Here is a 15,327-nt window from a genome sequence, read left to right as displayed (position 1 = left end):
TACCTAAATTAACCAACTTTACCCTCTAAATTGACTAAATTATTTTAGAAACAAAGTTCATATATAGTTAATTCTTTTTGTTTTCATATTTGAAAAAGAATTGCTTACTTCTACATTATTTGATAGAAGAACTTTATTTTTAAAAGGTACAACTTCTCCCTCTAAAGATTTCATTGCAGTTATATGTTTTGATTCCTCATCAAAGCAAACGCTGTTAATACCTGAAATATAAAAGCAACAATTGAAATGCAAAAGGATTAGATATAATTATTAGATACAATATATGTGTGTCAAATAGTGTTAATATATGCCCTAAAACATATATAATAATTGAATTATAATGTATACCACATAATATATAGTGCTCCTAGTGTTTAAATGTCCTACTGAGGGAAAAAAAAAATCACTTTCTGGATCAATATTCTTATCACTCATCTGAAATATTTCTTATCAATATCTAACTATACATGGCATGATTCGCTGGTCAAATTTGTGAATGTTTATTTAGATATTTCTATATATGTTTGTTTATTCAGTCCTACCATTTTCCAGAAAAAGAAATTTAGGCAACCTACTCAACTAGTATATACCAATCAGTAAGAACTGTCCTAACTCACATTCTTGGGGGAGTGAAAAATGTTACAACCTCTCTGGAAAATGATTTGGCAGTTTCTGAAAAAGTTAAACATATACTTACTATATGACGTAGCAGTTCCAAAACTAGGTGTTTATCCGATACAAATAAAAATGTATGTCTACAAAAAGACTCGTATGATTGTTTAACAGCTTTATTCATAATAGCCAAAAACTGGAAATAACCCAGATGCCCATGAACAGGTAAATGTGTTGACAGCAAATGAGACTTCCCCCTCCCCCAAATTTGCGTATCACTTTATAGTATATAAAAAAACTTGAACATACTATGTAATTATGATCTTCACAAAAAAACTATATTATTATTTGTAATATAAAGAAGAAAACTAAATTTCAGAGAGGTAATTTGATGACCAATTAATAAACAGTAGAGAGATTGGTTGAATGAAAGGCTTCAGATTCCAAGTGTTTGTTTTCTACTACCTCCCATTGCCCAAATCATATTTACAAATATAAGCATCCTAAAGCTTCAGATACACAGGAATTGATAAATATTTCTGTACAGGACCAGAGTGTAAATATTTTAAGTCTAATGAACCATATGGTCAGTGTCAACTACTCAACACTGCATTCATAGCATGAAAGCAGCTATAGACAACAATACATAAATTACTGTGCAGGATTATGTTTCAACAAAACTTTATTTAAAAAACAACAAGTAGTGAGCCAGATTTGGCCCGTGGGTTATATTTTGCTGATCCTTGATTATTAGTTAAAATGATGAAAATTATTTTACTTCATAAATTTAATTTGAAAAATAGAGCTCTTTTCTATAGAGCTGTTTGCTCTATAGAAGCATTCATTTGCTTGCTCTTTCCAAGCAAATTAAGTATTTTAAGAAAATAATAGTCATTATTTTGGTAATAAGCCTATTCCATTTGCCACTAATAAGTATCCCATTAAAGTGACTCTACAACATCAAATCATTTGACATTACACTTTTCCCCCACGTAATCTCACCTGTTCCCACAGCTTAACTATTATTTCTATATAGATGATGCCTACATTCTCACCTAGGTCTCTTCACTGACAATAACTGCCTATGGAGTATCTCCACCTGGATGTCATTCAGGAGACCTTAAATTCAATAAGGAAGGGGCATATTCTCCTTCACTCCAGGCCTTAGAACAGCCTATTCCCACTGCCTGCCTACCTTTTTCTAACTAAGGCCTATACATTCTTCAGATATCACCCTAGATGTCACTTATTCATGATGCCCTAAAACTGAGCTAAATGCCCTCACAGATGGAGCTATAGCACCACATACTTATGTCACTCACCAGAATTGTCACGCTATATTATATTTGTTAACTTACAACCTTGTCTCCCCTATTAAACTGTACATTCTTTGGGTAAAGGAACTGTATTTGGATCTATGAACTGACTACTGTATTCAGTAGTCTACTTAAGAGCATAATATCAGGCCTGACAGACAGCTGAAACTCAATAAATATCTGTTAAATAAATGTTGACTCCTACCAGCAAAAAGTTTCTTAAGGTGAGACTGAATCACTGATGGGTTAGTAGACTGGCCCAGTATTTCTAATAAGTCATCATCACCAATAAAATAAAATCTTGGGAATGCTGAGCGTTTTTCCTAATAAAAATAGAAACAAAAAAAATAGCTTTTTTTTCCAAATAATTAAGATATCAAGTACTTTACAATTTATGATATTTTTTTCTTAAAAAACATGCCTCCAAAAATTCATTTAATGATTTCTGACATCTTTGAAGCTGATCAAGTATTGTTAGTAGAGAATTTCTGATTCCAGCATGAGTAGTTAATGTTGTGACTCTATTGTCTTTCTTGATATCAGTCATTATTGATCTACAAAAGAAAAAAAAAGTATCTTCACATCTATTTTAACAATTTGGGGGGTAAAAAAAGGAGATTAAGACTTTTTTTAAGCTGCTTAAAACAAACTAAAGGTAACACTATTATAACCGTATTATACCTCTAGGAATGTTAAAAATTAATACACTACCATTTTTAACTTTCCATATTATAAATTATCTTATATATTTCATTTGCTAAGCTAATTTTAAGCCCTAATAGAGAGCTTCCAGTGACAGCAAAAGACATCAAATAATTTCTAGAAATATTTAAATAAAATTGCGATAAATGTTAAAAAGGAAAAGGAAAGTACTGTTAAAATAAATAAATAAAGTAAATAAAGTAAAAAGTTAAATAAATAAATAAATAAAGTAAAAAGTTAAAATACTTTTTAGGTATTTTAGCCACTAAAATGGCTAATAGGGCAACGCATAACCTAGGACTTCTTTAAGGAAGTAATTTAAATTGATACGGGGGTGAAGAATAAAAAGAAAAAGTGAGTGAGAAGAAGTCGTTTCTGGCAAAGATTCTGGGAAAAAGATAGGTATGTCCAAGAAACTAAAAGCCAGAGTCACTAAAGCAAAATGGAGAGCAGCACAAGAAAAGGATACAGAAATGAACAAGGAGCAGATCATGCTTTATCCCTAGCACGATGGGAAACTATTTTAAAGATTTATTCACAGGAATAAAAGAAAGTGCTGAACTTGCATTTTTAAACAATTACTCTGGCTGTTGTGTGAAAAACTTATATAAAAGCAAGTCAGAAGGTTAATGTGCGTAATCCAAGTGAGAGATACAGAATATTAGAATAGAATAGAAGTACAGATATACTTCTGCACTGGTGTTAGGTTCAAGATACACTAAGTAGGTTAGAATCAACAAAATTTGGCAACTTAATGTATGTAAAAGTGGAGAAAGAGGGAGATATCAAAGTCATACATCATGTCTCTGCTTTCAACAATTAGGTTGGGCCATTTATTGAAATAGGAATCCAAAAGAAAAAAGATTTGATGGAAAGGAACTGGTAAATTAAGCTCATGAATTCAGTTTTAGCCTACTGTTTGAGCATGTTTGCTAGATTTGGGGCTCAGAGGAGAAATATGGGCTGTACATGTAAGTTGAGGAGACCTAAGCACATAAAAGAGAACTGATGCTGGCAGTGGTTAAGATTACCTGAGAATACAGTGAGAACAAAATCAAAGGCTGAAGACTGGAGAATGACTACATCTAAAGGTTTGGAGACAGCTAAGGACTAGGAACTATGTGTAGAACTAGAGAGACAGAAAACCAAAAGAGGACAATATCACAAAAGCCAACGGAAGAGACTTTCTAAGAAAGAAGAAATGCTCAACTCTATTAAATCCTAATGAGAGATAAAGTAAAATAAAAAATGAAAAATGCCCTTTGAATTTAAAACAGGAAAGTAATTGGTGATTTTAGGAAGTATGTATTATTAAGTAGAGTAGTAATAACAGAGACCACACCATAATGGTTCAAGAAGTAAATGCTTGAATGAGAAGATCCACTAGAGAAAGCTTCTCAAAAGGATCCTCTAGAGAAAGAGTTTGAATACACAGAGGATACCAATAATGTAAAAGTAATTTGCCTTTATTAAGCACTTCACGATATGAATTAATTAAAAAAAAAAAGCTACCATATGTGTTTATGTCTTACATCCTTGTACTGACCTAAAATCTTCATCAACTCTGTTGAAGCGTGTCTGTTCTTTTGGCAATGCTCCACGACCAAAAATGGGTTCCAAATACACCCACTTTCTCTGAATATGATTTAAATTCTGCAGGTATTCATCTAACTCTGCAAGTTTTCTTTCCCAAATTGATACTTTATCTTCAAATCCTTTATAATAAGGAGAATCCTTCAAGGATTGAAGAAGGCATCTATTATCTCCAACCTGATTTACTATATCTTTCCAGTCTTTAATCAGCTTCATAGTTCGACTTTGGCTGTCTTCATAATCAATTAATGTAAACACTGCTCCAACTCCCCAAAGATCAAGTTCACGTAAAGCTTCTCTGATTGTAACTTCACCTTGCGCCCGACTATTTAAATCCTATTTAACACAAAATATCCATGTTTATTAGTTCAACATTAATTATCACATAAGTAAATAACAGAAAAGTATTTTATGAAAAATATATTTTATCTGACTTTTCACCATAAGGCAAAAAAAAAAAAAAAGTTAAGTGACTCTATTTTACATGCAACCCAAGAAAATTACTGGCTATTTTATCAAATCATGTAAGATACTAAGTATCCTGGTTCACATGGTCAAAATACATACAAAGTTCTGCCTTATGCTTTTTACTTCTCTAAAAGAAAAGCAAAAAATTAAGGCATCTGTCACAAAAAACAAAACTAGTTTGGCTTATTTAAAGTCTTACAGACTAAAAGGCCCATATTTGGAACAAAAGAAATTCAGGAATTACACTGTAATCTTATTGCAGGTTCTGATACATCTAAAATGATTAACAATCAACTAGAGTTATCTTCTGCAAGACTCATGCTTCATAACTTCTCAAGATTATTTAAAATATTCCAGGGTTATTAACAAACACAAAGGTTTATTTTTTGGATAGGAAATAAAACAATTTGACATCAAGAGTCCTTACATTTTTGAATGGCCAGAACAAAACACTAAAAGTCTGTCACTTGTAATAGAATTGTGGCAACTTTTACTTTTACCTGAGACCTTTTCTAAACCTGATTAGCAAACTGATTCTTGGTTTAGCTCTCTGGATTTGTGTATCCTCTAGCTTCTATGTGTAACATATCACATAATTTTTTTATTTCTTTTATGTAAAATGATTTGTGTTTGTTTACTTTTTGATTAAAGCTGATTCCCTTAAAGGACTAGTTTTTTTGTATTTAAACAAAATATGAAGCAATATTGTATATTAAAAAAGGCCAGACTTATGGAATATTTATAAAAGTGAGTCATACTTTAAGGTCCGCAGCTTTGGCTACAATTGTATCAGCTACTCTGAGCAAATCACCAAACAGTAGTTTCTCTAGACTAGTCCCCCTAGGAAGTCCAAGGAGACGAAAAAGGTCAAGCCAGTGATCTGGAGAAAGATGCTCCCCTCTCACATATTTCAAGATAGGAATTACGATCTGTTAAAAAAAAAAAAAAGAAAAAAGAAAAAAGTCATACGTATACACATATACATATATTAGCAAAATGTAAATTAGTATTTACTTTTATGCTTATTAGTTACCAAAATTTTAATTACTCCATCCTCTTGTTTAATAATCTTAAAATCATATTCTTAAACAGAATTGTATAAAGCTTTTGATTAAATGTTGCTATGGATACACACAAATTACCCTTTGTAGTTTAATATATTTTAAAACATGACATAGACTATCTCTATTTTTATTATTATAGGATAGGACCCATGATGGACTGGAATGTATAAACACTCTGTTTTTTAACTTTAACATAAATTTCTTATAACTTCTTTCTCATTGGTAGTAGAAATATCAGTAATTTCTTTCTTTTTTTTTTTCTTTTTGAGACGAAGTCTTGGTCTGTCGCCCAGGCTAGAGTGCAGTGGCGCCATCTCGGCTCACTGCAAGCTCCGCCTCCCGTGTTCATGCCATTCTCCTGCCTCAGCCTCCCAAGTAGCTGGGACTACAGGTGTCCACCACCACACCTGGCTAATTGTTTGTATTTTTAGTAGAGACAGGGTTTCACCATTCACAGGATGGTCTCGATCTCCTGACCTCAGGATCCGCCCTCCTCAGCCTCGCAAAGCGCTGGGATTACAGGCGTGAGCCACCGCACCCACCCGAAATATCAATAATTTTTGTGGTTTACTCTGTATTTCCTATTTTCTTCATGAAATGGAATAATTTACTTGAAAAACATATAAAGTAAAATTATGTAGTTCAGGCCGGGCGCGGTGGCTCAAGCCTGTAATCCCAGCACTTAGGGAGGCCGAGACGGGTGGATCACGAGGTCAGGAGATCGAGACCATCCTGGCTAACACGGTGAAACCCCGTCTCTACTAAAAATACAAAAAACTAGCCGGGCGAGGTGGCGGGCGCCTGTAGTCCCAGCTACTCCGGAGGCTGAGGCAGGAGAATGGCGTGAACCCGGGAGGCGGAGCTTGCAGTGAGCTGAGATCCGGCCACTGCACTCCAGCCCGGGCTACAGAGCAAGACTCCGTCTCAAAAAAAAAAAAAAAAATTATGTAGTTCAGTCACTACATAAGAAAAAGACAAAAGCTCCAAACATTGTTTTTAACTAGCAAAATAAGTAAAACAATCTTACTTTATATTTGTCAACCTCTGATTGTAATTTCACTGTCATCACTGAATGGTCTTCAACCTTCCTTAACCTGTCATGCCAGTTCATCAAAAATTCCTCAAACAAGTATGTCTTAGTCCTATAAAATACCAAAAACACATTGCAAAGTTTACATCCAAAAATAAAACAACCAAATTATTAGTCTAAATATTGTTTTTGAATCAAACCGAAAAGTGATCCAGTCTTCATTGGCCATTTCCTGAAATCCTTGTTGAAACTCTTCATAAAAGGCCCAAATTTGTGCACAGCTCTCAATATCTTTAGAGATGCTACTTGCCAGGGAGAAATTAGGCTCTTCTAGTCTAAAATGATGGCAATCATCACTATAGAAACAAATATTGGAATATTAAATTTTAAAAACAGAAATATTGATACTGTTAAGTATCATTAAGTTATTTAATTCCAATCCTTGTATGTGTGTATATACCCACATGTGTATGTTTAATAGACCTACAATAAGAAACTACAATAAAGCACATGAAGAAACTACCTATCTGAGAATTTTACTTTACCTACTCATATATGAACTCTATAAATTCATTAATATACATTTTATCCAAAGAAGTCAAAATTGAGTTGGTAATATAGAGAGATTTATATGTACATAATACATATTTTATATATGTAAATATTCAAGATTGTATAAATCTACAGATTAATTTGGGAAAAGAATACTCTTCTCAGTTGAAAGGGCAAGCTTCTAGAGTATAAGATATCCTTCATCTGGTCAGTATGCCATTTAGTAATTATGGTAACAAAACTGACTCACTTCACTCACTTATGAAAGCATCTACTTAAATAGAACCTAAAGCAGTGCTCAAATTTAATACTTTATATTATTATAAGCCAACAACTCATTTTTTTCTTTGAAGACTTTTATTATTACGTATTATGCTAGATTTATTTTTCTCTCAGAGGCACTAAAAGTAATTTTTCTGAAAATTACATATATTTCATTTTTAAATAGGAGAAGTTCAAAGAAAGTGACAATTCCAACCCCCTGATATAACTTCTAGGTAAATTTATCTTCTAGGCCTTTCTTGAAATTTGCTTTCTCTTAATATCCTTATGTAACACAACTATGACTCCTAAGACAACAGTACATGAATGCTTATTATTTGTATTTTAAAAACTGATGAAGTTTATGAGGAAAGGTATCAAGATAACAGACACAAGAAAATTACTAGCTTGATATATAAATTGTTTTTCCAAAATGAGCAGTATCAATTTTAAAGAAAAAACATACACCAGCTTTTTTCTTGTGACTTCAAGCTCGTCAAACTCAATTTTTTTCTCTTTTATTAACTTTGCACTTTTATCAAGAGTATTATGTTGGCCAGTTTCAATAACATCATCACCAGGCTTTAGTTGGTCCCAACGAGCTTTAAATTTTTCCAGTTCTTGATAATAGATCTGAAGACGTGATTTCACATTTCCTTTCATCACTTCAATCTATAAGCCAATAAAGTTTAAATAATTTAATGCAGAGTAAAATCTCATTTTGGGTTCACATTATTTTCTATTTAAAAGTGAAAAAGTATCAATGACCAATGTCAACTTTTCAAAGGATGGTATTTTAATTATTAATTCCAAGTTCAATAAAATAATTCAGATATAAATTAGACCATAAATTTATAATAACAAGAGATAACATTCAAATAACATCATTTAAAAATCATTCATGTGATTAACCACACCTAGTACAACTAACGACAAAGGTAAGATAATTTAAAAATGTTTGTTTGATGACTGCTGATTGTTCTACCCGAGTATATAGCTGCTAAATTAAGGAAGGCATTGTCCAGTCTCCCATGCAGCTAAGGACTGGGCCCTAAGGCTAACTTCTGGTCAATAAAATACGAGTGCAGTAGATATGTGCAACTTGCAGGTTGTGTCCTTAAAAGACAGATGGTGCCCTTTTCTCTTTCCCTCTCTTCTGACCCTAGTAGGTATCAACTGAATGTGGTAATAACCCATCCTGGACAATACGCTGGAGATAACAGACAAATAAGATTGACAAAACCTGGGACTCGGACAAAGTTACAGAGCAGAGGCACCATAGCAGCTTATAATGTGAGAGAGAAACATAAGCTACAATTTTTGGGGTCTCCATTAGAGCAGTTAAACTGATATCCTAATAAATTTAGTAATTAAAGAAAACATGAGTTTCAGAAATAAACAAGTCATACCTAGTAGGTAAGCAATAAATTCATCCATAAGACTACAAATAATGCTACATTTCAAAGACACTGGTTTCTTCTTGGTATGATAGGAAGTAAAGAAAAATCATGTGAAACAATCATCATTTATATAAAGCATTTTACTTTAAAAGTAGTCAGGGAGGTCAATTTCAACAGCCACATTAAATTATTATAAACCTGGGCTATAAAGGAATAAAAGATAAGCAAGAAAACTTAAGTGAGAAAAAAGTTCCCATTTTAATAAAAAACTAAAAGTTCTAACCTGGTCTTTAATCATAAGTTGGTGACTTTCCATCATTAACTCAAATTTATCCCACTTAGCTTTCAAATTACTAATTGTTTCTAAACCTCCACCAGCCACAGTTCGTAGAAGTCTGTTTTTGTCTTCCGCTTCTTGAAATAAGGGCAAAATCTAAAGGTTAAAAAAAAAGTGAATAACAACCTATTTTATCAAATCTCTTAAGATTCCATTTATTTTAATTTTTGTTTCATGACTTTATTTTTTAAATTAAGATTTTTGCATTTAAACAATTTGTTAAATTCCTATATATTCTGATTTGGTGGAAAATTCCTGGATATAAACTCTGATGGTTTTTTTTTAGTATACACAAATTCAACCAAGGCACTCTAACATCAGAGGTTAAAAAAAGATAAAGTAGTAATATGAGACTAAATGAAATCCATAAAGATAATACTATAGTTTATCAAAGTAAAGTTCTTATTATAAATGTTCCATTCACAAGAAAATGCAAAGGAGGTTTCTAAAGGAGCTAAAATTAGTGATTATCTAAGAGCATAAGTTAACTAAACTATCCTACTTAATAGAGAAGGAAAGTCATGAAAAAAAGGTACTTAAGAAACAGACTACTAAAGAAGTGAAATTAAGCTCCTACATTCAGGGTTTTTAAATGAAGTGTCCTAGGTTGTATATAGCTAACAGTTTGTTAAACAGTTTGGGTGTAAGTCAATGGGTGCTAAACTGCTGGAATTGCCTCTAAGGCTTTTAAAACTCTGTAAAACAACAGTATCTGATAATTAATATCTGTACTTTTACTATTCAATAAAGCAATAAAATCCATTTAAACATTTTTAAATATCACTATGCATACATAATAAATCAGACAACAAAGGAAATTCAAAGATAACTCAATTGGGCAGGTCTGGCGGCTCACACCTGTAATCCTAGCATTTTGGGAGGCCGAGGTGAGGGGATTAAGATTAACCTAGTCAACATGGTGAGAACGCATCTCTAAAGAAATATATTTAAAAATTAACTGGGCATGGTGGTGCACATCTGTACTCCTAGCTACTGAGGAAGCTGAAGAGGGAAGACTGCTTGAACCCAGGAGTTTGAGGCTGCAGTGAACTACGATTGGACCACCTCAGGATTTTAATTTTTCTACACGTGAACGGAACTCCAGTTAGCCTGTAAAACATACCACAATAGTTTCCTAGTCTACCTACCTCCAGTCCTACCCCTCAAATCCACATACCAACAAACAGACATACCAAAAGAGAATTATATAATACCTTGCTATATAAAACCCAGCAACAGCTCCCTAATGCCCACAGAATATGAGATTCTAAGGTCCTTGATATGGGTCACATGAATATTCTGCCTAGTTCTTTTATTAGCTCATGCCACTTCCTACCTCTTATAGGTACTTTTATTATCTTTTATTATCTCATGCCCCGTACTACCTCTTATAATACCTAATTGCTTGCTGTTCCCGGCAAACAACATCAATTTCTCCTCTTAGCTTTTGTGACACTACAATCTCTTGTCTTTCCTCCAACTCCATTCATCTCCTTTGCTCCTCCTCCTATGCTTGAAGTCTAAATTTTGCAAAGTTCAAGCCTGGTCTTACTGTGTTTGTTATCTACCAGTTGATCTAAGCCAATCCCCAGGCTTAAATATCACATATCGAAAGAACACTTCAAAATTTGTATTTGTAGTCCTTACCTTTACTCTAAATTCTACATTCCTCATTCAATTTCTACCAGACAACTTAATCTCCACCACTTCCAAACTCCAGTTGCTCCTCTAGTCATCCTTATTTCAGGAAACGGCACCAATCCTTTCCCAGCTGCTCAAGCCAAAACCCTAGGAGACATTTTGATTTGTCTTTCTCTAACCACACCCACCCCCACACATCATCAATCTCTCCAATTCTATCTCCACTACTACTACATGATACAAGTTTCCATCATTTCTTGTCTATCATATTGTAATATCCTACTAACTGGCCTGGCCACCGCTATTGTCTCCCTCCAATTCATTTTCCACAGAACAGCTAAAGCCATCACTTCAAAATGTCAGAGACATTCTGTCACTCCCCCACTTAAAGCCCTCTAAAGACTTTCTTATTACACTCAGAATAAAATACAAACTTCTTATGATTGTCTAAAAGTATCTTCGTAATCTGGACTTGCCTCTTTCCAATAGCACCTCATACGATTCATTCTCTTCCTTGAATACTATGCTCTCTTAATAATTAACTCTCTTGATGTCTACATCTCTCTGTTCCTTAAGCATACCAAGCTTCTTCTCTACCTTAAGATCTTTGTGCATGCTATTCATCCTTTTTTGGAATGATCTGTCCCCAAATCTCAGAATGGTTGGCTCTTTCTTATCTGTCAGGTCTCAGCTCAAATGTCATGTCTCTGAGAAGATATCCCATGATCACCAACCCTAAGTAATATCCCCTAGTTGAGCATACTCATCCTCACTTCTCTCCTCTCTCTCTCTCAAAATCCTCTCTTTTGCTCTCTCTCTCACACACACACACAAACACACACATACACATACACATATGATCCATGAGAATAGAATATTTTCACAGCTGCATCCCCAACTCCTAGTACACCTAGTATGGTGATCCATACATAACAGTCAAATGCCTCTGCTAACTGCCACAGCTCATAACCATTCCTATTTTAGCTAATTCCTTCTACAAGACAGATACATTATTTTATTCACCTGTAAATCCTCTTTAATACCTTTAAGTCTATCACACAAAAGTCTGTAATTCTTTCCATTGAGGTGGTATTTTATGCACCTTGAAACTCTCTTTATAATTTTAAGTCTATCACATGGTGGGGGCAAATAAGTTTGTATACTAATTTGAATTATTTCTCCTTCTTGCTCCAAATATAACCAAAATCATCTATAATGTTATAAAACTTTGGCTTGTCTATTCTGGGCTCTAGCCTTCTGGATAGTTTTCTATGAATCTTTACCATTCTCCTTTGTATTTAATTATGAGCTCTTCCATTATATATGCATGTATGTATGTGTACTCCTAGTTTAGCTCTTAACTTCATACTTTTGCAACCTACAGTTATAACTCTAAAGGTAATAGTGTGAATTAAGTTTACTCTTACTCTAACATGCCACGTCATAAAACAGACTGCAAATATATCTAAAAATAATACGAAGTATTACTGTTACTGTTTCATTACACCAATAGTGCATCAAAGTCTACTTATTTATTTACTTACATATTTATTTTGAGACCGAGTCTTGCTCTGTCACCCAGGCTGGAGGGCAGTGGTGCGATCTCAGCTCACTGCAACCTCCGCCTCCCTGGTTCAAGAGATTCTCCTGTTTCAGCCTCCTGAGTAGCTGGGATTACAGGCACCCACCACCACACCCGGCTAATTTTTGTATTTTTAATAGATACGGGATTTGACCATGTTGGTCGGGCTGGTCTTGAACTCCTGACCCCGTGATCTGCCTTCCTTGGCCTCCCAAAGTGCTGGGATTACAGGCGTGAGCTACCATGCCCAGCCAAGAGTCTAATCGTGAGCTAACCAGTTGAGCCAGATTATTGTGGACCTCCTTATAATGTTGAGATTATATATTTGTAAATAATGACATATAATTACCTAATTTAAACATATTCCATGCAGTAAAAAGTAATAATAAGGCCAGGCGCGGTGGCTCACACCTGTAATCCCAGCACTTTGGGAGGCCAAGGTAGTTGTATCACGAGGTTTCAGGAGTTCGAGACCAGCCTGGCCAACATAGTGAAACCCCACCTCTACTAAAAATACAAAAATTAGCCGGGCATATTGGCATGTGCCTGTAGTCCCAGCTACTCGGGAGGCTGAGGCAAGAGAATCGCTTGAACCCAGGAGGTAGAGGTTGCAGTGAGCCGAGATCGTGCCACTGCCTTCCAGCCTAGGTGACAGAGCAAGACTCCATCTCAAAATAAATATTTAAGTAAATAAATAAATATACTTTTGATGCACTATTGATGTAATGAAACAGTAACTGTAACACTTGGTATTATTTTTAGATATATTTGCAGTCTGTTTTATGATGTGGCATGTTAGAGTAAGACTAAACTTAAATAATTCACACTATTACCTTTAGAGTTATAACTGTAGGTTGCAACTCAAAAATAAAGAAAGTAATAATAATAATAATATTACTTTGTGATTCTCACCTCTGGCTTCCGTTCTTGTAACTTACTATATCGTAGATTTGCATCACCAATTTCTTCCACAGACTGGGGCATAATTGTTAAGACTTCCATAGCCTCAGTAACAAATGTATCAATTTCATGTAAATGAGCTGAGTGGTAACATTGAAATACAAGAAATGTAATTATTACCATCCAAAATACTAAATTACATAATTTCTAAATCAAGGGGTGATAGAAGTAATCAGTATATGGAATACAATAAGTTCTAAATTATCATTTGCTTTCATAAAACAAAATTTCAAGATGTGGAATAAGCAAAGAAATTTCTTCCCATGAAAGTTTAGTTGCTTTGCGTTGTATTTAAAAATGTTAAGACAAGCTTAAAATGCACTCATGTTTAGTAAATTTTACTGAACATTTTTCGTCTTTTATATAACATACTAAAACATCTCAGTTTAAAGGAAAAAGAAGAAACTGTGGTATTTTGAAAAATACTTTGTCATTTGAGGAGATAAGCAGAAATACATTATACCAGAATTACCTACCTTTCTCAATTACATAATGCAACAATCTGATACTAGCTCAGACTGCAAATAATAAAGATGTCTTCATTTTAGACTTCTTGAAGATTGAACATGGACTTTTCCCGCTTTTTTTTAAATTAGTTCAGTTTTAGTTTTTAATGATCATTGAAATTCACATTTTATAACTCTCAAAGTACATGCTTCTACATATCAAATTAAGTAAAAATTAAAATTAAAATGTGTCTTTACCCTGTATGGACTTCTTCAAAGAAAGAACAAGCAGATCAAATAACTTCTGGATGAGATCATCAATCACAGTCTTCACAGGGTTGCAGTTAATATTTAAACAATCTACCTTGACAGCACTGAAAAATGTCAATGGACATATTTTGATATAGAAAAGACTAATTAGAGGAAAAGAGTCTCATATAATAACGATTTCATGTAATACACTTAAAAATGTATATCAACAGTAACATAGTGATCTTTTAAGCACATTTAGATTCAATTTAGCAAAAATGCCTTACACATACTATTTTGAAGTTTTTCATTGAACAATGATTTTGTTATAATACTACAAGTTTAATCATCCAGCATATATCAGCTTCAAAAAAAGGTGGTACATTATGAATTACTAAAGTATCAAAAGAATATATTTAAATATTAATGAGTTCTCTTGTCACAGCATGTAATACACCTATTTAAATATTTATAAAATAAATTTACTATCCTGCAGCCAAAATGCAAATAATAAAAATAAGACAAAATTAAATATAGATAGAAAGTAAATTTAGACTGTTAAAGTACTAAAACAATAAAACGATGAGACACCATTGTACACTTAACAAACTGAAAAAAATGTAATGAATGGTTACTTTGAATCTTCAATTGTGTGGGCAAACAGAATTCCCAGAACTGTTAGAATATAAAACAATGCAATCTTTGTAAAGAGCAATGTATATATCAAATAATTTTAAATTGGCATATCCTTTGTCTTAACAACTCTACCTTTAGAATTTATCCTAAGAAAAATTGCAAGGCAGACTCCAAGATTTATACACAAGTATTTTCATGAAAGCACTAACTATAATAGTGAAAAGTTTGAAACAAGGTAAACATAGAAACAGCAAAATAAATTTTTAAATATACATATAATTAAAACTCACATTTTTGACATGCAGATAATAACATTGCAAACTATCAATGAAATAATATTCCATAAAAATAGCAGGATAGGCCAGGCGTGGTGGCCTGTAATCCTAGCACTTTGGGAGGCCGAAGCAGGCGGATCACCTGAGGTCAGGAGTTCAACACCAGCCTGGCCCACATGGTGAGACTCCTGTCTCTACTAAAA

At 33.5% G+C, this 15,327-nt stretch overlaps 1 protein-coding gene across 3 annotated transcripts in view; it reads right to left on the bottom strand.

Moving 5' to 3' along the window:
- Nucleotides 1-15,327, bottom strand: part of DYNC2H1 (dynein cytoplasmic 2 heavy chain 1) — a 370,568-nt gene that overhangs the window by 324,377 nt on the left and 30,864 nt on the right. For all 3 annotated transcript variants that reach the window (XM_073020665.1, XM_073020669.1, XM_008020676.3), the window contains 11 exons: nucleotides 14,223-14,338; nucleotides 13,471-13,598; nucleotides 9,282-9,431; nucleotides 8,065-8,270; nucleotides 6,986-7,141; nucleotides 6,783-6,897; nucleotides 5,450-5,620; nucleotides 4,177-4,559; nucleotides 2,350-2,482; nucleotides 2,134-2,251; nucleotides 109-221 (listed from right to left, as the gene is read on the bottom strand). In XM_073020665.1, coding sequence (XP_072876766.1) covers nucleotides 109-221; nucleotides 2,134-2,251; nucleotides 2,350-2,482; nucleotides 4,177-4,559; nucleotides 5,450-5,620; nucleotides 6,783-6,897; nucleotides 6,986-7,141; nucleotides 8,065-8,270; nucleotides 9,282-9,431; nucleotides 13,471-13,598; nucleotides 14,223-14,338 — 1,789 coding nt within the window. The remainder of the gene's footprint in view (nucleotides 1-108; nucleotides 222-2,133; nucleotides 2,252-2,349; nucleotides 2,483-4,176; nucleotides 4,560-5,449; nucleotides 5,621-6,782; nucleotides 6,898-6,985; nucleotides 7,142-8,064; nucleotides 8,271-9,281; nucleotides 9,432-13,470; nucleotides 13,599-14,222; nucleotides 14,339-15,327) is intronic.

The sequence above is a fragment of the Chlorocebus sabaeus genome, chromosome 1 (assembly GCF_047675955.1).
Source record: "Chlorocebus sabaeus isolate Y175 chromosome 1, mChlSab1.0.hap1, whole genome shotgun sequence".
In the NCBI taxonomy this organism is placed as follows: Eukaryota; Metazoa; Chordata; class Mammalia; order Primates; family Cercopithecidae; genus Chlorocebus; species Chlorocebus sabaeus.
The sequence above is the reverse complement of the archived record's forward strand: the minus strand, read 5'-3'. Positions and strand labels throughout refer to the sequence as shown.